This window comes from Rhinolophus hipposideros (assembly GCF_964194185.1).
Source record: "Rhinolophus hipposideros genome assembly, chromosome: 25".
Classification (NCBI taxonomy): Eukaryota; Metazoa; Chordata; class Mammalia; order Chiroptera; family Rhinolophidae; genus Rhinolophus; species Rhinolophus hipposideros.
In genome coordinates this window covers 7,491,042-7,515,495 of record NC_138071.1, presented here as the reverse complement: position 1 = coordinate 7,515,495, position 24,454 = coordinate 7,491,042, and the positions used below count along the sequence as shown (strand labels likewise).

Below are 24,454 nucleotides of genomic sequence, written 5' to 3'. Positions count from 1 at the left end.
GTCACCTCCTACTGGCGTTTGTGAGAAAATAAAATCTCTCCAGTTAGACCTTAAGAGTGACAATGGCAAGCTGATTTACTATCTACTTATAGGCTAATTTTGTCTTGAAATATCATTTATTAATTTAAAAATCAAATCTGTATGTTATAAGACTTAAAAAAATCCTTGAAAATGAATATAGATAGTCCACAGGAATGTGCAAATTCACATTGACTTTCATTTTTTAAACAGATTGAAATTATGGAAAAGAGACTATTTTAATCAAATGTCCAAAGTTAGGTTGTCTGTCATGTATTAGCAAATATTTTCACATGGGATTGAAAACTTTTTTTAATTAGAAAATGAGATATCCAAGACACATTTCTTTCGATGCTTCCATAAAATTCTCAGTAGAGATAAAAATATGACTTATTTGATAAATGAGTACAATACGTCTATGTGCAAAATGTGTTACTTTATATTTGACTCAGAAGGTTAAAACTTAGCACTGAACCTTTCAGGTCTCCTTTCCCGTCTTTTTGATACAACACTGGCTGTATTCATGACCTCTGTCTGTATTCAAAATTCTAGTCAAGAAGCGAACAGCGATGCACATCATTTCCTACATCACATCTTAGAGAAACACAGTGCAAAATGTGCTTTTAAAATGTTTTAAAAAGAATTGCCTCCTAAAATGCCTATGCAAGACTTTTACCTCAGAAACATAAGGGAAAACATTTTTAGTTTGAACTATTAAGAATGACTTCAATGGTTACTTTTTTTCTTTGTGTTGGTGGGAATCGTCTTATACTAGGAGGCTTTGCACATGCCAAATTCCATTTAACTACCTCTTATCCTAAAGTACAGATAACCCCTGTATAACACGGTTATTAGGTTCCTAAAAAAAACTGCTGTCTTATGGGAATCCATGTTATATGAAACAAAGAACTAGTACAAAAAAAGGGGTTAGGTTCCAAAAATTGAAAACATACTGTTATATTTTTATAATTAAGAGAACTAGCTTTATTAAAGCAACTTTCACCAAAAATATAACATATTAATATGTATTAAATAATGTTTTCTTTGTCATCACTACTAAGCACCATTAACCGAGGGCGTTTTCTTTTTGACAAGATATCTTCATCCTCTGAACTTAACACTCCGTGAACAAAATGGATTTAAAATTCTAATAAATTTTAAAATTCTGCAGTCAAATCTACAGATACGATATCCACGCTTGAATGAAAAATTTCAAATGAGATATCTTTTGCTCTTAAAAGCTCTTATTACTCTCCGTGTTGTTCGGGGATTTCTTTAATTCTCAAACCTTGTTAGAGTGAAACAATGTTCTAGGATGCTGTGTTGTACGAGGGTTTTCCCCAATTCTTGAACTGTGTTAGAGAGAAACCGTGTTATGGAAGTGCTGTGTTATATGGCATTTATCTATATTACCGTGTTTTCTCGAAAATAAAACCTAGACGGACAATCAGCTCTAATATGTCTCTTGGAGCAAAAATTAATATAAGACTGGGTCTAACATAAGACCCAGTCTTACATTATTATATTATTACATTACATTACATTACATTACATTACATTACATTATATTATGTAAGACCCGGTCTTATATTAAAATAAGACCGGGTCTTATATTAATTTTTGCTCCAAAAGACGCATTAGAGCTGATTGTCCAGCTAGGTCTTATTTTCGGGGGAAAATGTTAGTAAAACACTTGAAACAATTCACTGGCTAATAGGAAATAGATTGTTTTGTTACTCATTTTGTCATTTCTTTACTGAGATAGCATGTTGAAGTAAATGAAATTTAACATTGTACCATTTGAAGTCCAGAGAAACATATGATTAGACAAGACAGAATTTTATGTTTAATATTAAAATTTATAAAAATACAGTTCACTAAAAATTCACACTCTGCTTTCTTCTCTTGCAATGCATACTTCACACACGTAATACAAGTCGTAATGCATGAGATTCTAATTTTTCTCATCAAGGACTAGAATTGAAGAAGTCATTCCATTGCTGGTTACCATATATTTTTGTAGGTAGCTCCATTTAAACTATATCAATCGGTGTTAAATGATTATTGTTTGTTTGTTTTTTAAAGCCCTAAATGGTAAAATAGTGAAAAATGAAAATAAAAACAAAGGAAAAGATGGGGAGAAATACAATCTATTATTAATTTTATTTAAATTTCAGTGAGTGTCCTAATAAGTTATAAACCTGTTTGTATCTTTATTTAAAAATGCAGCTACAATCATGTAATTTCCTTGTTTAAAACCCTCAAATAATTTTCCATTTGAGATAACGATCAAAATTTTGCACATGCTTCCAAAAGCTAGTATTATTAGCTACTACCTTTTTCTCTGTCTCCTCTTGTGCCATGCTACACTCTTTCCTTCTGACCACCTTCAAATTCCTTCATGTCTCCCTAGGCCAAGCTCTAGCCTTCCTTAGTTTTAGTCCCTTCATTTCTTTGCCTGACTAGCGCCTAGTCATCCTGCGGGTCTCAACTCCAGTTCCTCCTTCCTGGAGGAAGACTCGCCTGATTCTAAACACTCTGGCTCTGCCCTCTTTGTCTCATTCCACTGCTGTTCCTGCCACTCAGGTAATACATATTTGTTGAACAAATGACTATATAGGTAAATGAATAAATATACGGGCAATATATTGGAAATGATAATGCAAATATACATCTGCAGTGAGTGAATGGGAAGACTTGATCCAAATATGGTGCAAGTTTTGTTTTGTTCTGTGATCATAGACTGTGACACTGCAATAGAGTAAAATAGTCAGTCTGTGACTCCATCTTGCTCGAACCTGCGCAGTTCCCATAACTTGTCGGTTAGCACGTTTTGCTTAGTCCTGCACATAGGCATGTAATCATTAAAGGGACCTAACTATATCCTTGGAATTACTGAAACAACCTCCCTGCTCGCAACTACCTCCCCAAGGAGATAAGGAAAGTATACACAAAAATAATGATTGTTTATCAAGATTTATAGAAACCTCATGACTGGGATCACAATGATCGGAGTTTGTTGACCAAAAACCAAAGAAGTTCCACCATCCCCCTTGGACGCTTGCTGATGTCCAGATGTCTGTGGTCATCAATCACTCTCTGACCTCAAACCCCTCCCATTTTCCCCTTACCCTGACCTAAAAGAAGCCTGAATTCTGTGCATTTTCAAGATGTTTTTTTTAAGACGCTAGTCCACCATCTTCTTGGCTTTCTGGCTTTGGAAATAGAGTTGCTTTCCTTGCCCCAAATCTTTGTCACTTAACTTGCTGGTTGTCATGAGGTGAGCAGCTCAAGCTTTCATTCGATTACAACACCTTTTGACAACCTAGCTAGAAAATGGGTAACTTTGCTAAAGAGGAGGTCCAACTGGAAGCTTATAAATGAAGAAATGCATAAAAAGAGACATGCCAGTGACTAAATGTGTAATTTTTCTTATGGTAACAGATAGTTTTATTATCTATCTCTGTTCATTAAACCCGTGAATGAAAGAAATGCTTACATTCAGTCATTCTCTATTTTTTGTGATTGTTATTGATATTCTCACTATCCCGATGTCAGAAACACTTGAACTTCATTATTATTATTATTTTTCTGTTTAATCAGCACTTTAAGAATCAGGCAAAAAAAGACATTTTATAGAGCTTTCAGTGGATTATTGGAAAACAACTTCCCATCTGCTTTAAACTGATATTTTAGACTTAAAGTGAAGACAACCACTAAGGATAAAAACATTTTAAGTAAGTCTCTAAAGTACTTTCCAAGTCAAAATGTCACTACAGTCTTTCAAGGTAATTTAATTACTATGGGGTATGTATGTATTATGTATGTATGTACTCGTATGTATGTATATTTTTCCAGTAATACAGACAGTGAAATCCTGCTTGAAAGCACTGAGTATTCCCCAAAACCAATGGATTGCTGTGTGAGTACCGGGGCAGGCAGTCATGCTGTTTCCTTACCGTGGTTTTTTCCAGGCAGTGAAGCAGGTGGTGGTGCTGGGTTTCGAAGCTGGAGCCGGATTTGCTAACAAAGGCCTGCTCATCCTCAGAGGACTGTTAACACAGAGAAGATAGAAGTGCTTTCTATTTTATTTGCAAACAATGAGATCCTAACTACACGTTTCCACAGAGTTCTGGCCTATTTCCTGAGAATAAATGGCAGCATTTTTTTTTTTTTTAACTAGAAAGGAACAAATGAGCAGTTGCTTTTAAGTTTTCATCAGATTAGTGGATTGATCTTATAGACTTGTTTCCCTGAACTGAAAATTTAAATCTCTTCTACTCATTCAACCACCAATTACCTTTGAAAGCCCGAGAGCCATTATTTTTGGATAATAAAATATAATCTAATACTTAGATAATACTGAAACCTCCATCATGCTTACCTAAATAAAAGCTATTTTCTAAGTAAAGATTATTAGAATCCCGAATAGTAAAAGAAAGTTATGAGGTAAAAGTGGTTTCTCAAATTGTATTTCATATTGTGTGACCTTTATAACACTAAATGGTGTACCCTTTCCATTACAAAGTAAAACAAGGGGCTGCTAATTGGCTCAGTTGGTTAGAGCACAGTGCTCATAACACTGTAGCCAGTTTGATTCCCTCATCTGCCAGTGAGCTGCGCCCTCCACAACTAGATTGAAAGCAACGACTTGACTTGGAGCTGATGGCTCCTGGAAATACACATTGTTCTCCAACATTCCTCAATTAAAATAAAAAGGTAAAACAAGACACATCAGCCTCTACCCCCACCCAAATGAACTTTAAGGAACACAACTAATTTTGAAATAAAAAAATAAAACATAATCAGGTATTTCAGTTGTTGAGAATTGTTGACTTTTCCTATGTAAAAAGGGTTCTTAGCCCAATTCCAGAGTGGCAGAGAGTTTCCCCCATACCACCAAGCAGTGCTCTTGACACTAGTCAGGTGTCCTACAATTCAGCTCAATTTGGACACTATCTACTCAGAGACAGCCTCATATACACAGGTTAAGGACTCAGTCCTACAAGCCTGCCCCCATCCAGTCGCAATCTTAGATTATCACCTGTGCCTGGACCAATCAGCTATAGATGGATGATCTAACAACCTGGACCTTGGCCTTTAGAAGCCAGTTGTGAGTTGTTACCTGTGCTTCTGACCAACTGGTTATAAATCAGAGATCTCCATGACCCCCTTCTTAAGTTTGTTAATCTGCCAGAGGTTCACAGAATTCAGGGAAACATTTTACTTACTAGATTAGTAATTTATTATAAAATGACATAATAGAACTCAGGAACAGCGACATGGAAGAGATACTCAGGGCAAGGTACGTAAAAAGAAGCCACAAGCTTCCATGCTCCCTGAATGCGCCACTCTCCCAAATCTCCACGTGCTCACGAACCAGGAAGCTCTCCAAACCCCTCCTTTGGGGTTTTTATGGAGGCTTCATTACCTAAGTACGACTGATTAAATCAGTGGCCTTTGGTGACTGAACTTAATCTCTAGCCCCTTTTCCTTCCCAGGAGGTTCAGGGCTGAGACTGAAAGTTTCAACCTTCTAATCACTTCATGGGTTCTGTATAGAGCATTAATTATGAACACAAAATGGACTCTAATAATTCTGATAGCTACAGCAGTCACAAAGTGACAGTCATTCCAGAGCATCACGTGAAAGGTGTACCCAGTAAACACCCTGATCAGGAAACTCCAGACTCAGGGTGGAGAGTGACCACTTGGGCTGCTTTATCGGAGTGCAGATAGGGGCACTGCACCCAGTCTCCAGCATAAGATCAGAGCTCTCTGATGGCTTCTCACTCAAGCCACACTGACAAACTGACAGCTGCACCTGTGCTCATCCCAGACAGAGAGCTTGAAGCCTTACCTCCTGGGCCCGAGGCCTGATGCTTTGCACCCCGATGCCAAACGGACTCTCATTGAACACGAACTCTCTCTCTCATCCTTTCTTAAGACTCTGTTCACCTTGACTAACCCTATTGCTTACAGACCTGGGTAATCCTCTTGCGTGAAATCGCTCTCCCTTGACTATTGGAGACGATCCTCTGGCCAGAGCCTTGGTTAATGCCTGCAGTAAACCGAGTTAGTAGGACTAGATCCGTGGCTTTATTCTAATAAAGTCTAACGTTGTGGAAAGAGACAAACGTGTGTGAGATTGCTACCTTGATAGCCACCTCCCGTTCAGGACAGTTCCCCTAGCAACCAGCCCTCAACCTTAGGTGTGGTCCAAAAGTCACCTTATTAACATAACAAAAGATATTCTTTCATTTAGGAAATTCCACAGGATGCAAGAAACCAGAGGAAGACCAAATATATATATTTCTTATTATAAATCATAATATCACACCATGTTTGTGTAAGACAGCATAGAAATATCGCCCAAATTATATTTTGAGAATCATGATTTACAGGCAATTTTCATAGCCCAGTTTCTAACCTGCTACCACCAATAAGACAGTATAGGGTGAGGTTATTAAAAAAATGACGCTTTTGTTGTTTCAGTAGCCATTTTCATAATTACCCACAATACAATTATATGGTTTAGAAGAACTAATTGATGTAATACGCATCAATAAATTGAACATTAAAAAAAAGTGAAGTGCTTGACTGTACCTGCAGTTGATTGCTGAGTAAACCATTCCGTTTGCTCTGCATGTACGCATTTGCACTTCCGCTTTTGGCTGCCCGGATTCTGGCAAGTCTGGCTTTCTATAGAAGAAAAATGAATGTCTTGTTAATAGTTATGAATTGTTTTCTCAAAACAGTGCATGAACTCTTCTCTAATCCAATGTCAGGATACATTCTTTTAAAAAAATTCCAGCTTTTCACATGTAACTATTGACAATTAAATTTTCATCATACGAGTGTTTTATTTTAGTTAACATATTTTGGTAAGATCAATGAATTACTTTGGAGCTGGGTTATGCATTTGAGAATTGTAATTAAGTCTTTACGGTAAAATCAAGTTATTTCCTTATTGTTTCTGTCAATTGTGTTAAAAGAAAATTTGCAGTATTACTTTACTTATATTTCCACTTATCCCAGTATCTTAATGAAATGAAGACTCAGCAGACCACCTGCCCACTCCTTTTAAAGTAACGTCCTTTTTAAAAGTAGGAATTAAGTTCCAAGAACCAATTGCCTTTTTTTCTTTCTTCCCTCCCATCCTTAAACAAAACGAAAACGAACAAACCCAAAAAAACCTATTCAATTGCATCTGTGCCTTCAAATATAAAATATTTTTGCAATCATTTTGCTATATTGGTCAATGTAGACTCCATGCTAAACAATATGGGTTCCAAAAAATTCCCTAAATTTATCCACTTGGTATTGGCACAGAGCCACACAAAAGCAGGCTCACTTGATTTCTATTTCACTCTTAAATTTGTTGAATTGAACATAATGAATCACTCTGTAGAGATTCATAACATTTTTAATTTTTAAAGAATTTACGTATAGAGAATGTTTTTCAATTTAGAGGGTTTAGTTCTGGTAGTTACTTTAATTGCTCGGTGACAGTGAGGTCACCAAGGTGATATTACTGAGAGACTGCCCATTTAGCCAGATTTCCTGTATTCCATTCTACTTTATAACTGCTATTGTGTATCTGCTCCAAACTGTCATAGAATGAGTCTGGTTTTCACTTCCTCGAGATCACTGTTGTGGTGACCATTGTATTTATAGGACTCTATCTAACATCTGTATGTAAGAAAGCAATTGGAATGTCTTAGATCAGAACGTTTTTTGTAAAATTACCCTACAAAGTCGCCTTCTTTTCCCTTTCTAAACAATTCAGAAAAATACTATTTTTAGCTTGTAGCCCTGGATATTCTTTTTAGTGACAGTTAAAAATCATCTAGATTTTAAAAACGAACAATGAATGTATCCATGCAATAGAAATTGTCATACTACGTACATGAGGGAAAAACAAGCCAGTCTCTCTGGATCTGGAGCTCCTGTCCTACTCCTATGCTTCAGAGTCAAGCACTGATTACATTTCTAGAGAGTCCTGACAGAAGTTTTCTAGGCACACCAAAGCAAGTATATATAGACATATGTATATACACATATATTTTTACCCAGTTCAGAGAATCTGCTCCACACTTTTGCATTCAGCTGTTATCAGCTTGTAACTCCTTTCATATCTACATAGTCACGTCATTTGTTATGGATTATAATATATCACTGTATGAATGAAGCATCACTTATTTAGCCAGACATCTACAATTAATTTTTAAAGCACTTTTTGCTCCTACAAGCAATGCTGCCTGCTTTGAACATCATAATGAGCTTATCTGCAAGACAAATTTCTAGAAGCAGAATTGTTCCTGGATCAAAAGGTGTGTGTGTGTGTGTGTGTGTCTGTGTGTGTGCGCGTATTTTGTTTGACAGGTTTCACCAAACTTCTCTCTAAAGTTGTTATGTCAAGATGCCTGTTCACCTACACCATTTAAGAGTAACATCGAGACATTTGAAGCTCTCAAAATAACATTAAGATATCATCTGTCTTTAACAACACTCTTCTCTTCCTCTGTGAATTTATTCTTTCCACGTGCTGATTCTAGGTTAAAATAATACTTTGTACAAAAATCACATTTATAAGTGATGAGAAAAATAGACAAATTTTACTCTTTGTTGGCAGTATAATGTTTACATCACTCACAATATGGAGACAACCAGACAATGAAGTTGGAAAGTAGAAAATCTTTAACTTCAAAAGCTGTGATGAGCAGCCAGGATTTCCAACTAGACTCAATAAAAGAATGGCAAGCGGAAAGCACATTTGGAAATGACTTAGAAATTCAGAAACAAGTAACTTACATACACATTTGGTTTCCAAAAAACGGGGTTATTATTGAAATTTCAGTCCTAAAGTCTCTTTGGTCTCCTGAAACATTCAATGACTTTTTGGTTCCCTTCCTCTCCCTTCATTCCCTCACTTCCTCTCTCCCCTCTTCCCCTCCCTCCCTTCTTTTTCCTATCTCCCTCTCTCCCCCCTTCTTTCTTTCCTTCCTTCTTGCCTCCCATCTCAATTTCAATCACACCTTTTCTTTCATTTTGTTACAGTACTAGGAGTTATTTGGTTCAAATGGTCTTGTGGAGAACCACAGCAAATGTCTGTTGAATGCTAGCCTTTATGACCTGTGATTACATCTTTGTTTCCAGTAGGGAATTGAGGGAAATTCTCTTACAACGATATTTTAGAAAATCACTTTACTTCTGGCCCCCTCTATAAGACAATCTTGGCAACTATGGCTGTGTCATTGGGGGGGTTAAAAGAATATCATTTACGACTAAGAGGAAATGTATTCCTTCCAACCCCCAACCCCCAGCCCTATAGGAAGTAAAACTTCTTGCACGGTCAAGTACCAGCAAATATTATGGAAGTTAGAGTTAGGTTTCCGTAAATATTTAGCCTATATGGAAAATAGGAGGCTTCCAAAATTTTAATTAAAAAACAAGGTTTATATTGTCAGTGTAAAAAATACCTTTGCGATTATTTTCAAATTGTTTATCTATAGCCTTGACAAATATTGATGCTATTGGGAAAAAAATATTTGTCTCATAAACACATTTTCCCTATGCATCCCAATTCTTCATAAATTCAGTTTTTTTCTTAATTCTTCAAATTTGATAGAGTTTCTCAGAGTTATTTGCAAGGAGCTAGGAAGTGTTATGGGTAAAATCCAAACTAACCAAATGAAACAAACAACTGGTTCTGTAGTCAAGAAAAGTTTGGGAAATGCTGAGAAGTGAAACAGGTTTCTCCGAGGTTGGATTCCTCACAACATAGTGTGGGTGATCATTGTGAAGACAAAAGGGAGATACAGTATGCAACTTTTCTCAAACTAATGTGACACGGAACCCTTTTATTGTGTAACATTTAGAGAAAAACATACAGTGTTTTTTAGCAAGTCAATTGTTTTTTTAGTTGCACCAAATGACATTATATAGATTTTACAATGCATTTTCTGGAACAGAGGCTGGAGAGCCAATCAGAGAAAGATGTATAAGTGAAAAAACCATCGAGGTAGCAACTTCCTTAAATGGGGTCCATCTTCTAAACAAATTATGAAGTAGATTGAGAGAGTTTATTAGACTGTTTTCTTACCAAATCACAAAACGTTTTCAATACTTTTGAAAAATAAAGGTATCCCAGGCAGCCTTATAAGTGAGGAACAAAAGGCCTTTTCTTTTATAATCAGGCAATTCCTTACTCTTCAAATCTCAGACCACATACTTCCTGTAACATTTATTCTGGAAATTTTACTTACACTTGTTACGCTTTAAGGTTTAGTAAAATGCCTCAGGTGGAGGTAGCATATTAATCTTTATCAACTTTAAAAAATTTAAGGAACTTATTGGAATGTTTCCATTTGCTAAGGCAAATCACTCCCCTCAAAATAGGACAAGTTAGTGCCAAATAATAATAAAAAGGGAGAGAGGAAGGAAGTCAGTGGAAGAAAGTGAAGATTCCCAGCTCTAGAGCCTGGTTAATCCTGGACATGTCAGGGCTGGGCAGAAAGAGTGCTGGGGTTTGGTTCAGTGGAAGGGACACTGAAAGGATCAGCGAAAAGGTCAGTGAAATGAGAGGTCAAAAGAGGACTGGAAGTGGGAAGAGGTGAGAATGAGAGAGGATGTAGAAGGGTACCAAAGACAAAATTATGCTTCCCAATACTGTTTCCACCTGGTCCTACGAATGTACGTCCTAATCTAGGAAGCTTTGATATGGAGGACATGTCAAGGTGAACAAGATCTCATTCTTCATTTTTTTCAGTCATTACACAAATATTAAGTGCCTATTTTACATCGGGCACTGTACTCAGTACAAAGGGGCCGAGGGACAATATAAGGTAATACATGGTAATAAAGTGTGTGGAATATTGTGGGGGAAGAGAAGAAGGAGCAACTAATGGTGTTCATACCATTCAGAAAATTTTTCATAAACTGTGTGATATTTGAATTAAGCCTTAAACCCTGGGTATGAGTTTGCCAGGTGGCTACATTAGGAGTGCGGGGGTGGAATGGAGACTTAAGAGCAGAGGTAAGTAATTCAATAAGGCTGAAACGTAGAGTGGATATTGAGAAGTATGTAATTCCCAGACTCTTACGGGTATTTATGCTAGGGGAATATATTAAACCACATACAAATCAAAAATCACTAGGTTATCCACAGAGATTTGAGGTAGGGTCTGGGTGATATTCTTTTAATAGTGGATAATCTAAAAGAGGTTATTCTCATGTCCTAGCAAGGATCTTTTTTTTTTTTTTGACTTTTAATTATTCTACATTCTGTAAAAATATTATTTCATGTGAACATTACTGAATGTATAGGCAACGGTTCTTAAAGTGTGGTCCCCAGACCAGCAGTATCAGTGTCACCTGGAAATGTGTTGGAAATAGAAAATTTCAGGCTCTACTCCAAAACTACTCAATCAGATGCTTTAGGGTAGAGTCCAGCAATTTGCATTTTTCACAAGCTGTTCAGATTATTGTAATTAATTTAAAGTTTGAGAACCATCATAGTAGACGGTGAGAAGTGGCAGACTGAATGTTGATAAACATCTTTTTGTGTAAAAGTCAACCTCTTCATGTGAAAAGTAAAAAAGATTCACTTACATTGTACTTTGTCTGTACATTGGCTCACTGTAATTAGAATTACTTATATAGAAAAATTTCTAAAGATTCATTCTTCTAGTAACGCCAGAATTTTCTTGTTTTAGACTTTAATCAATAGGGTGTGAACATGAGCAAGTCATCTGTAAAATGGAAATAATGACACTTCCTTTGCAAGTTAATTGTGAAAATATAAATGACAGATTAAAGCAACTGGGACATACCAGAAACTCTAGAGAGGGCTGTTGCTGTTGCTATTAACATTTTAAAATTATAACTGTAATTACTATTACTATTGTACATAATAATTATTCACCAATTAGCCTTATAAATATGCAGATGACTAAGCAGTTTGATTTATATTTTAAAACAGGGTGGGCCCTGCTTCAAAATATCAGCCCTACTATCTACCATTGCATCAATTTAGCTTCCTTTTGACTAATACATTCTATTCAATAGATATTTATCAAATAACTGAGTGAAGAAATACATCTATTAGAATATAATTACCAATGATGGGGTTAGGGGAGAGACGGCACAGTTTAAGTCTAGATTCACCTATATGTAAGTGTTTTATTTTTCTTTTTTTAATTTATTGCGATGACAATTGTTAGTAAAATTACATAGATTTCAGGTGTATAATTCTGTATTACATCATCTATAAATCCCATTGTGTGTTCACCGCCGAGAGTCAGTTCTCATTCCATCACCATATATTGATTATATATCAGTGTTTTGTTAAGAATTTATCAAGGATTGATAGAAATGGAGTAAATGATGAGTTCCCTTTAAAGGATGGAGACAGGTAATGAAAGCAGGAAGAGTGCTTGCTAGTGGGAGGAGCCTAGAAGAGAGAAAGTATCCCTGAGTGATGATGAAAATATTTTTAAATGCCTATTGTATATATTTCATGTTTTTCTTTAAGCTTGGAGTTGGCAACAGGACTAAACACCACAAAATCTGGTCTGAAAAATCATTTTGTAATATTACTTAATATTTAGCTTGACTGACATTTTTACTGAATGGGCTTCTTGCTTGACTGAATTAGGTGGTTATTGTATAACTCTGATATTTGTCAAATCACCAAGTCTCAGATAAATCGAAAATATCTTCGCCTAATGAATGTTTATTCTGCCTTTCTTTTTTTTTTAATCTCCTGGAAGGAAAATAGAATGAACCTTTGGTACGTTATTTAGTTCCATACCCACTGTTCTTTCTTAGATGGCTATGTTCAATTCATTGGTCAGAGACTATTTCCTGGACGTATCACATTAGATTATTATATTTGACTTTATTAAACCAATTTTTCTAGTCGTCATGATATGCAAAATTCATTATTTTATGGCACAGACTTAAAATATAGGAGATATTCTAAAGATACTAAAAAGCATTCATAAAACATACTTTTCAATTTAATGTACTTATCATCACAGTTAAAAATTTTTGCATTCTAACTTTATGTAAGCAGAAAAAAGGCTTCTAAAATATTTTATGACTTTCTTTGTTAATTTGCTTGTTACAGATGACAAAGTTTGGAAAATATACAGATATTTTGGAGACTGGTTTATTTGAAAGTCAGATTTGTACTTCCTACAGTTTTCACATAGGTAGCCTTTGTCTTTTTTGGCATTGAGAAAATGATTTACAGGTGGTTTTTATATTAAAGCAGGAATTTCTAGAATGGAGATTGATGGGCGCTGGGGAACTAAGGTTTTCTTAAGATTTCTGTTATTTCAAACAGTGTGTCAGTGTGACCAGTAGTGGGATTTTAATGTGTGGATGGAGCCATGTTGTGGTGCAGGAAAGTCCCTGGTGGAAATTCCTCCATCTCTGCCTCCCAGTGATATGCCCTGCATGAGACTACAACTGCCAGAGGGTGCCTTTCCCTGACCCTTCCCCTCCGGTAATTGGATTAGCAGTTCTATATGTTCATGGTAATTGAACCATTTACCATCCTCTACAATAATTAGTTAAAGACTAAGTACTTGTCCAAAAATGGGAGATTCTGTAAAGCAGAAACTATAAAGTTGAAAGAGTGAATCTTTCATAAAGCAAGAGAATATAGGACAATGGACATGAACAAGTTCTCTGAAAAATATGCCATCTGACTATACTGATCAACTTGAACTTTCCAGAGTTACTTCATGAGATTTTATACTTTACTAAAGAGACTGACACTGTTCAAAGGCATGCTTAAAACCTGTTCTGGAATTACCCACAAGACCAGTTATGAACTGCACGAAAATGTCATGATATTTTATAGTTATCGGCATTATCCAGGTTGTGCACCCACTTTGGTGATGGTTTCTGGAAATTAAAAAAAAAAAAAAAAAAAGTGGATCTGTCCTTAAATGACAACAATATAGTGTCGTGAAGAATACTAGAATCTAATGTTAGCGTCCTGAGGAAATTGCAAAGGAGATTTCCAGAATTATATCTAATCAACAAGGGCCCTGGCTCTCAAGGTGTCTACTATCACAAAGAATGGGGGAGGAAAGTGAGCCAACAGTCAGTTTTTCTGAGACAGTCTACCATAGTGTTTATGTGTATGAACCTGGGAGCCAGATTGGCTTGGGTTGAATCATGATTCTCCAATTTATTAATTTATCAATTTCTGGGTACCTTAGGATTCTCCTCTACAAAATAAGAATAACAATGATAACTAACTCCTATACCTGTTGTGAAGATTTTAGAGTTATTTTTTTGAAAAACACTAAATTAATACCTGACACTTAGTAAGCCATCATTAAATGTGAAAATTGTTAATATTATGAAATGCTTATATAGATTATATGCACTTGCATATAATTTTAATTTTATATGAGAAGGCATTGTGTTCCCCATTTTGCAGATGAATATGTGTCCTGCTTAGTCTTAGAGGAATTAATTAACTGGTGTGAAGTTCAGAGAAACAGTAACCTGCTGGGCCAGGAATAGCACTCAGCTACAAGTGATCAGGTTTCTCCTACTTCCTGTGTCAATTCCGTAAAATATCTGAGACACATGTTGGTGCCCTTTTAACAGCCCTTGTCTCCTAGAACCAGCTTGACTCCTGATGTACAGAGATGAAATGAATCAGCTCTAGAAATCTGATTCTGAGAAAACTTGCCAAGAATCTATCTTTGGTTTTGCTACTGTCATTAATGTTGTTCACTAGATATTTCTTTCTTTCTGCCTCTGGTTGTAGAGTGTGATTGTATTTCCCTGCCCACTTTGAAGTTACACATGGCTACATGACCTGCTTTGGCTAATGCAATAAGGGATGGAAGTGACTTGGCCCTTTCCCAAGAGGAGGTTTTAAAGTCATGTGTGATTCATCATGTCCTTTCACCCCTGCTTAAATGATTGCCGAAGTACATTGTCAAGATGGAGTTTCTATCACTGGACCATAATGGACGTGTGGTATGATTGAGAAATATTCCTTGATGTTTTAAGCCACTGAGATATTAAGGTTCTCTTTTTCTGTAGTACAACCTAGCTTGTGCTGACTGATGCAACTATCGACCAAAATAAGAACATTTAATAGCCAGTAAGGGATTTTAAAGCTCAGTATAAAACATGAGAGATGCTAAATCATGGCTTCACAGAGCTGAGTACACACCTTCTGTGCTCTCCGTTTGTCTGCTCGTTGATTTTGGTGGTAGATTCGACTGAAGTTGGATACAATTACTGGAACAGGTAGAGCGATGACCAAGACCCCACTCAGAGAACAGATGGATCCAAAAATCTTCCCTGCTATGGTTTTAGGTACCATATCACCATACCTGGGTTAGAGGGAAAAAATATATTGTTTTAAGTCACACAAATTTATTTCCAGCTGCTACAAATATCTTCTTGCTTTAAGCCAAATGATTTTTTGGGAGCAACCTATCTCTACTTCATGAGTACAGCATACATGGCTTAAGACTTTAATAAACCAGAAATTACAAATATCTGAATATAAAAAATTATCTTTTAACCTTGCAGAAATTCATTCTAACGTTTGAAATTTTTTTGATTGAACAATATTTTAAGCCAGATGATGTAATGATAGCTCTTCAATTTGTCCTTTCTATAATATGGCATAATTCTTTACATTTATTCAATCATAATTATTTCCATGCTGAATTTTATAGTCTAGATAACACACTTTTCACTTAATTTTTTTTCAACATTGGATCAGTTATAAAATCTAAGAAGAAGAAGTGGTACATCACATTCCTTTCATCAGGTATAATCACTTAAAAATAAACTTTCCAAGGTCCCATTAACCTTCACTTATGAAATCCATTTATCCATGATAATCTTACTCAAGCTCTCATTTGCATGTGGTTAGTTGACTTCTTTTTCTTTGAAACACTTTTTATTGGCTTCAGTATTAGCAAATTCCCCTAGCAGTGCGTCTACCTTATTGGCTGCTTCTCCATTTTCTTTTCTAGCTCCTTTTCCCTTATCTGATTTCTAAATCTTGGAGTAATTTAGATCTCAAACTAGAGTCCTCTCATGTTCTCCATACAAACCCTCTTCTTTTGTGATTTCATCTAATCCCTTGGTTAAAGCTACTATCGACAAGGTGGTGACACCCTGATTCACATCAGCAGTCCTGATGTCTATCTCGAAAATCTGACTCATATCTTCAGTGGTCTGGTCTGATTATTCATATCTCTGGATATTTAAAAGCCAATTAAGAGTTAAGTTAGCCAAAAAAGAACTCTTATTTCTCCACATCCCTCTGCCCACCCTCAAATCTGTTCCTCACTTAGTCTATCACCTCTAACTAAATGGAACAGAAAACCGCGCAACCGCTCATATCAAAATTGAAAGAGCCACTCTATTCTCATCCCCAGTGTCCCATTTCTCAGCTACTCTCACCAAACCAAATTATATCCTATTTGGGTCTCTTTCCTCAGCCTCCATTTTCCCATAATAATCCAAGCCATCATCTCTTTCCAGAGCCACGGAAATAACTTTTTATCTGATCTCTCTTTGCCAGTTACCACTTTACAATTCATGCCAACTTAGCAGCGAGTGTTAATGGTTTTAAAAATGGAGATTGGACAGTCGCTACTTTGCTTCACCTTTTAATGGACTTGAAATGAAAATAAATCCAAACTCCTCACTTTTTTCTCTGAGGGCTTTTGTCACTTAGTTCCTGCCTATATTTCACACCTCCTTCCTCCAAGCTCACTGTCCCCTGGCCACACTGGCCATCTGGCTTTCTGTCACATGGGCAGTCCCCAGATCATAATTATTCAGCTTGAGCCTTAAGTGTCTCCATTCCAGAAGTTACTTTCCTGCCACCGTATCCATAGTGGTTTTATTCTCACCTCACAATTCTCTGTAACATTTTCCAGTTTGATTACCTGCACAGTACTTATTAACACATGATATTTTCTAATTTATTAATGCATTTATTTTCTCACTCCCCACCTGCCCTGCTGACATTAGAATCTAACCAGGAGCTGCTCTATTTTGTGTCTCACCAGCACAAAGCAGGCGGTTAATAAATATTAGCTGAATGAATACATTTTCTCTACCTTACTGATTTACAGTTCTCCTAAGAGTTTATTCCTAAGGATGCAGGCCTTTTGATCATATTATTTCAGAAGTTACCCAGCTGCATTTGTACAGCTCTGGTTACCCCTATTCTTTTTGGGGCTCTGGGGTCCTCAGCTCTCTGAGAGTTTAGTCCTTTGAAACAGTGCTCAGAGGAGCTCAGGTATTAGAATCTAGACTCAAGGGAGTTTAGGAGTAATTGTGGATACATTATGTCTTGAAGGGTGATCATTGTTTTGTGGGAAAACATTTGTCTGTCAATATGGAGATGGAAGTTGTTGAGGAATTGGCCCAGGAAAGGCTGGTGAGGATGACAGCAAGCTATACTGATGCCCTGCCTTTGGTGATCCCTTTCCAGGCTCTGGTCCTCTGCTTTGGAGACCCAGTTACTCATCCTTGTTAGTGTTTGTGGGTGATCAGCAGTTGAACTAATTCACCATAACTAAAATTCCCAAGGCTTTGGCATCAGAATGGCAGTATTAATTTATAGTAAAAAATAATAATAACCCCAGGACTGGAATGCTGTCGTCCACTGGGGGAGTTAAACCATAGTCTGAAGATGAGGTTAGTAAGGCGGTAGTCAAAACTAAAGGAATTTACAAGGCGAGCAAAAAGGGCCAAGACTTTTCTTACCATAGGGACACGTCACTAGAATTGGAAGAACAACTTTTTATACAACACTGTGTGCACATGAGCCAATTTTTATGTGTGCCATGGTTCGTGTTGAGCATGTGGTCTTATTTTATAAACATCTTCTTTCCCTTTGTACCGATTATGCAGCAGGCCCTGGAGAAGTGTAAAACACATATACCCTCCCCATACACGCACACATACAAGCAGCTTGTCAGAAAAGGAATTTGATTTTAATGTCTAGCAATTAAGATCTAGAAAGTGTTTCTCAAAGGGAAAGTAAAGAAAACTCAACTATTTGTTATGGCCAGAGAAGACAAGCTTTGAGTCCACGGAATAAAAATAAAATTTTAAACTATAAATACATGAAATAAAATAGCGAGAGGAATTCATCATAGAGCTTTTGTGCCTCTCTCCAAGAGATTTTTTTTAATTAGTATTTATTAATAACTTTTTTAGTAGTCTAGGCTCACCATGTCACAGAGTAGGCAAGCCTAGCACACCAGCAATTATTAGAGAGAATTAAAGGTTAAACTGTGTGGTGTAGCCCCAAAGCTCAGGCAGACTCCAGAAAGACATAGGCTGGTAAGTTCAGGTAGCAGGTAGTACTGGTAGAAATGGGGGGTATTCACGTACTCAGAAGGGCCGCATCTAAAGGCAGTGAGAAAATTGAATCTGAAGGGCTTGGTCAAAGCATTCAGGGCCAATTCGTAAATAGCTTTCCTTGGGACAGCAATTTTTGATGAGGTGCCTGTGATTCAACTAGAGAAAGAATCAGTGCAAATCCTTTTTGGATGTAAACAAAGACGATAATATAAATAAATAAAGCAGGAGGATCCAGAAGGTCCAAGAGGTAACAGACGCACAGGGCGCTTTGATGTCACAAAGCTATGACAATCTGTATCAAGTGCAATTACAGTTATTCTTTACCTTTACCATATCTGTTTATCCCAAATTCCTTCACAATCAAGAAGTTCCTTCACAATTAGAGATGACTGGTCAGTCCTGCAATGATCATGGAAAAGTGGAAGGACAAAGGAATTGTTCCTTAGTTGGGACATCTCTCATCTTTTCACTGGTGGGTAGAAAGCCAGAGCTTTCTCATGTTCTAGCAAATTAAGATGGTTTCTAAGCTCTGCTGCTGTGAAGCTAAGGCAAGAGGGAGATGGTGAGAGGGCACAGGGGAACGGAACCGACAGGGGGTATAACATCATCCGGGCTATCTTGGGAAAATACGTAATGACAGCCTGAACCCTGGGCAGCTCCCCAAATGACACCATGACTCTTTCCACATATCCCTTGGTTCTGTGCATATCACCCTTTCTGGTTTTCTCCCTGCTCTCCTTCCCTTTTAAAGATTGAACTGCTGTTAATATTTGTAATATTTTAAGTACACTTTACTAGTTTGAATATGTTAAAGAATCATGAAAAATACACAGTGTGATTTACATCTGTTCTTAGAGTGTCCGTTTTGTCTCTCCTTTAGGAAGGACCCTGAGAAATGGAAATGGGTAATTCTTATCCAAAAAGTTGTGAATTGGGCACAAAATCTGCTTGGGATGGGGAATATTTCTCTGGCAAAACCAACTGCTTCCCTGTGTTTAACAAAGGATCTTTTAACTAGTATTCAAACTCTTAGCCAGAAGCAAAATAGCATTATATACCTCAGGAGCCATATCTCTGAAACTCAGTGGAGGAAAGCCTTAGCATGGGAAGCTTTATAATGAGAAGTGACACTTGCTGTGGCTAAAGGATTGTTTAGTAAAATATTGCCTACAATACTGGCATCTTTTAACAATTATTTCTATCCTAGGCAACTTGTGTACCAGTTGGTATTTTATTCTTTATATTTCATATAAAAGCATACTGCATTTTCCTGACTCCCTAACCTTCAATTTATGCCACACCCAGCAGTATTATATATTCTATTCTTTCTTTTTTCCTTCCTTAATATTATGTCTCCAGTCTTTAAAAATCCGTTTCCCAAAGTCTTACACTAAAATATTATGGAGCTGTGGTTATGTTTTCACAGAAACATTTTTTCAATATTAAAATAAAATTGATTTAAAGACTATAGGGTCCTCTAAGGTTAAATAAGATAAATATGGAATTCTTAAAAGATAGAAGAAAACAGGAGAGAGGAGAGCGTCTATCTTAAAAATCTATCTAAAAGAACGACTATCAAAAAGTTGTATATAATAAGAATGAGCAGATTTGAACTTTGTTAATTGAAGGGAATTTTTCCCCATATTTCTTGTAACTTTTCCCTCTTTCTCTTACATTGCCATGTAGAGTCACTCCAGTTTCTTTCTGATTCTTTTTCTCCCTGGACATCTGCCAAACTTCACGTTTATTGCTCCCTTTCTTCCTCACATTTGTTAAAATGTACAATATGGAGGTGTCATTCACATAAAACGTTAATTCTAAATTTGCACATACTAACCAAAAATACTTGGCTACAATTACAATCTTTGCCATATGTTAAAGATCGTATTGAGTGGAGGACCAATTCTTCAGAAGAGATTCAATTGTTGGTTCTTGTTGGTAATCTCAAATATCACCCAAAGTTTTCATGCAAAATACTTAAATTCTGGCATGCATTCAGTACCAAAAAAGTGGCTCAATCTGGTTAAAATTCAGACCAATAAGTAGAATGAATACATATGTCAATCAATCAATCTATCTATCTATCTATCATCTATCCATCCATCCATCCATCCATCCGTCCATCTTCCCAATTTATTAAGAAATATCAAAATAGTTTGAGAAGTGTGCATAATTTTAAAAATAATACATTATAAACCAAGTGTTATTAATATCCACTCAATTTTTTCCTTTTTGTCATTTCTCCAGAAATCATATGGCTAGAGTGGTTGCCTTTAGATCTCAAATAGAAAATATTTCCTTGAATTTTCTCACTGTTCAAACACAACACTGCTAGCTTCCTAGTCCTATTCATAGAGTTTCTATTTTTCTTCTCTTTTTATTCGAAGAGTATAAATATAGGTTCATTCTATAAAGTAGAAATGTTATATAAGGCAAATCTCCCTAGCTAAGGCATGACTTTCCATCTGTGAAATTACACCCCATACATACTAACAGAGAAAACACACACACATATATTTTATGAACAATCATGAAGGTAGAAAAGATCTTCATACAACAGGAAGGAAATGCTGATTTGAAAATAAACCTCAGTGCTTACTGGAACTCAATCGCTTACTCTCCCTTTTTCTTTGCTACGATGAAAAAGTCTTAAATTTCTAGGTATAAGGAGCAGAGTGAATGGATCCTGTGCAGCTGCAAAGAAATCCAGGAGCATGTTGTCACTGTATAGGGCAGGTGCTGGTCCAGGAAATATTGTGTTTCAACTACTAGATTAGTTAAAAAACAAACAAACAAAAAACCCAAAACACAAACAAAAAAATAAAACAAAAACAACTTCACATAGGATACGAAGTATTTGGGGATGTATTTGAAAGATAGGTATCTGCTACGATATGTCTGAATGTGTCTCCTCAAAATTCATATGCTGAAATTCTAACCCTGCATGTGATGGTATTAGGAGGTGGGGCCTGTGGGTGGTGATTAGGTCATGAGAACAGAACTCTCGTGAATGGGATTTAGGGCCCTTATAAACAGAGACCCCACAGAACTCTCTGGCCCCTTCCACCATCTGAGGACACAGCACAAACGGCACTAGGAACCAGAAAAAGGGCCCTCCCCAGCCACCACACCGGATCTGCCGGCACCTTGATCTTGGACTTCCCAGTCTCCAGAACTATGAGAAATACACTTGTGCTGTTTATAAACTACCAGGTCTGTGGTATTTTGTTATAGCACCCCAAACAAACTAAGACAGTATCCTTTAAAAAAAAATTAGATGAAAATTACATGTATAATAATACCCTGATGAGAGCTATTAGCTGGTGTGTGTGTGTGTTTATTTTAATTTCTGATTTTATGTTTGAATTTTTCCCCTATACCGGACTGCTAGTCAGAGAGGTCTGAGAAATTATTTCTTCTGACTTGTAAGCTGGATCACTTCTCAATTAATAATTCTACCCTTTAGGGTCTCACTAGCTATGTGATTCATGGATTTTCTGCCATCAGCTTGCTATTCTAGAAAGAATCATAGTTTGATGGATAATTTCTATAGTAGCTGCATGTTTGCAAATAGAAAATGACTTTTTATAGAGTGTTGCTGTGTAACACCTGCCTGTGGTACAGAACTTGTTTACCAGAGCGGCCTGGTATTACTTCGATCATAGATTTCTCTTGGACATGTTAAAATTAATGCTTGCCTAAAAAGCTGCTTTGATTTTGTCTCTACGTCTCTTGCCTGTGAGATCGATCACTATCCTAGCATAATTGTGTTGAAAACTTGAAAAAATTTTTTTGGATTATATTACATATATAGTTATTTGAAGTATTCTGTGTTCTTGACTATTTCTTTAAATCTAAGCCAAATTTTGAGCCACTATTTAAAATAATTTTTCCTTTTTCCATTTTCCCAATGGTCACAAAATGAGTAATCTTAGCATCTACTAAATGAAACAGACACCAAAGGACCCCACACCTTAATTAGTAGTTCTTAGCCAGTAGTCTCTTAAGGAATTCATGTGTAAAATTCAAGTGGATTAGAAACTTCATAATAGTGTATGTCTTCATAGGCATTTTCCTGAAAGTTTTCAGAGTTTTCATTAAATTATTAAAAGTTGTATGGCGCAAATTGTATTAAGCTCTTGTGGTCTGAATATTTAAGAGGATATCAATGTCATATGTTGTCAATATAAATAGTTTGAATACACATCGCACAAAGGAGATGCTGTAAGAATGTATTTTACAACTGCAGAAATACCAAATGTCCACTAGGGGGCATAAAAACCTAAATGAAAATGAAAACAAACCAGGATTCTTTTTGGTTTTCACAAGCTAAGAGAGAAGTATTTTCAGTATTTACCTGTAAGGCTTCCTTATCTTTACCTACACACATTCAATATTTGAGATATATTTTGGGCATTTTATTCCTCTGGAAATAGTTGAACAAGACAAAACCTCACCAGTTTCACAGAATATCTGTTTTCACACTGTTTCCAAAAAGATGCAAAATAATTCTGAAAGCATTTTCTATTTCTTTTAGAAAGATAAGTAAATTTCTGTAATGTGAGATATCACAAAAGCATAATTTTAAACAACAAGCCCTTTAACCAAGACCTTTACTGTGAAAATTAGGGGAAATGAAAGGATTGGGTTTGCGTATAGAAATGGGGAAAATTGAGAGAAGGACTAAAATGCTTTTAGCACATCCACTCACATTTATACTCACAGCTCAACATAAGATTTCAGTAGGTCTTACTGTTTCCTCTAGCTTGTGCCCTTTTTCAAAAACAAATTTTTTCCTTTCTCTTTTTTCTCTTGATTCTTTTTACATGATCAAATGAGGCTTTAAAGATTCTAAAGGAAACATGATTATAATCTAATATCCTAATAAAAGGGTTTTTACCTAAATTACTACTATCAGTAAAAATGTTTATAGTCTCCTTTAAAGAATCTTTTCCAAGTATGCTTTTCAGAGCCTATGCTTGTAATACTTATTTTATTCTTAATTTTAAAGAAGTCGTAAAAACATATGTACAATTGGTTATTGTGAGACACACATTAAAAAAAAGAACACACACACACACACACACACACACACACACACACACATACAAAAACACACTAGAGTACTAGAGGCTGGCTTTCCCAGCTGTGAGAGCACCGGAAATATCTTCTCTTTCTTTGGGTTCCTAATCTTTGTTGCCGGGAGCTATCTTTTCACCCTCATGTATCTTAGAGTCTGATCGTGTCATTCTCCGGCATACAAGCCTTCGTTGTCTCTCCATCACCGGCAGGAAAAAGCTCAGCTCCTTAGTGTGACATACACAGCCTTTCAGGACTTTGCGTGTCCCATCCTCCACGGCTCACCCACACACACTCGACGTTCTAATTGGAACCAATACCTTTCTATTAGTGGACTGTACTATGCCCTTCTATTCCTCTATGCCTTTGTACATACTGTTCTTCATAGAAGATGCCCCGTTGCACAAAAACTTCGGGCGAACTCCTAAGTTATATTGATAGATCTCAAGCATCAGTGCTTATTCGGAGAACTTCTTGACTATTTTATCTCCATCCAATAAAAGTAATAGCCTCCCTCTTAATGCCTCCAAGGCTGCTTGCAACTAATAGAGGACAATTAGCTTTTTACAGGTCTATTTTCTTCCGTTAAGCTATGAGGTCCAGGAGGTCAATGTTCAGGTCACCATTATGAACCCAAGTCTAGCGCAGACCTTGTCCAGTGCTGAGCAAATAGTTGGAACGCAATAAATGTTTATTGTGTAAATAAATCCTCCAGGGAGAGGTCTGACGGTAAACAATAAATATGGGAAGGAGTGAAGGAGAATACATACCTACCACTCTCGTTCTCTTCACCAAATTTCCTTTCTTCTCCAGGCCCAGCACCATCTCATCTCCTCAATTCGTTAAGATTCCTCTTCGGACGCTTAGATAATGTGCCCAGAATAACCTAGTTCTAAAGTTAATTAATCTTACTTTTTATACCCAGAGAAATCATTTTTAACCTACATGATTTCAAATGAACAAAGAATCCGAGAGAC

At 36.5% G+C, this 24,454-nt stretch overlaps 1 protein-coding gene across 1 annotated transcript in view; it reads right to left on the bottom strand.

The window, feature by feature from the left end:
* The window catches only part of KCND2 (potassium voltage-gated channel subfamily D member 2), a 471,609-nt gene that overhangs the window by 4,649 nt on the left and 442,506 nt on the right, over positions 1-24,454 (bottom strand). Inside the window, exons 3-5 of the mRNA XM_081038723.1 lie at positions 15,229-15,391; positions 6,624-6,719; positions 3,978-4,070 (exon numbers count right to left, since the gene is read on the bottom strand). Of these exons, the coding sequence (XP_080894849.1) occupies positions 3,978-4,070; positions 6,624-6,719; positions 15,229-15,391 (352 nt within the window). The remainder of the gene's footprint in view (positions 1-3,977; positions 4,071-6,623; positions 6,720-15,228; positions 15,392-24,454) is intronic.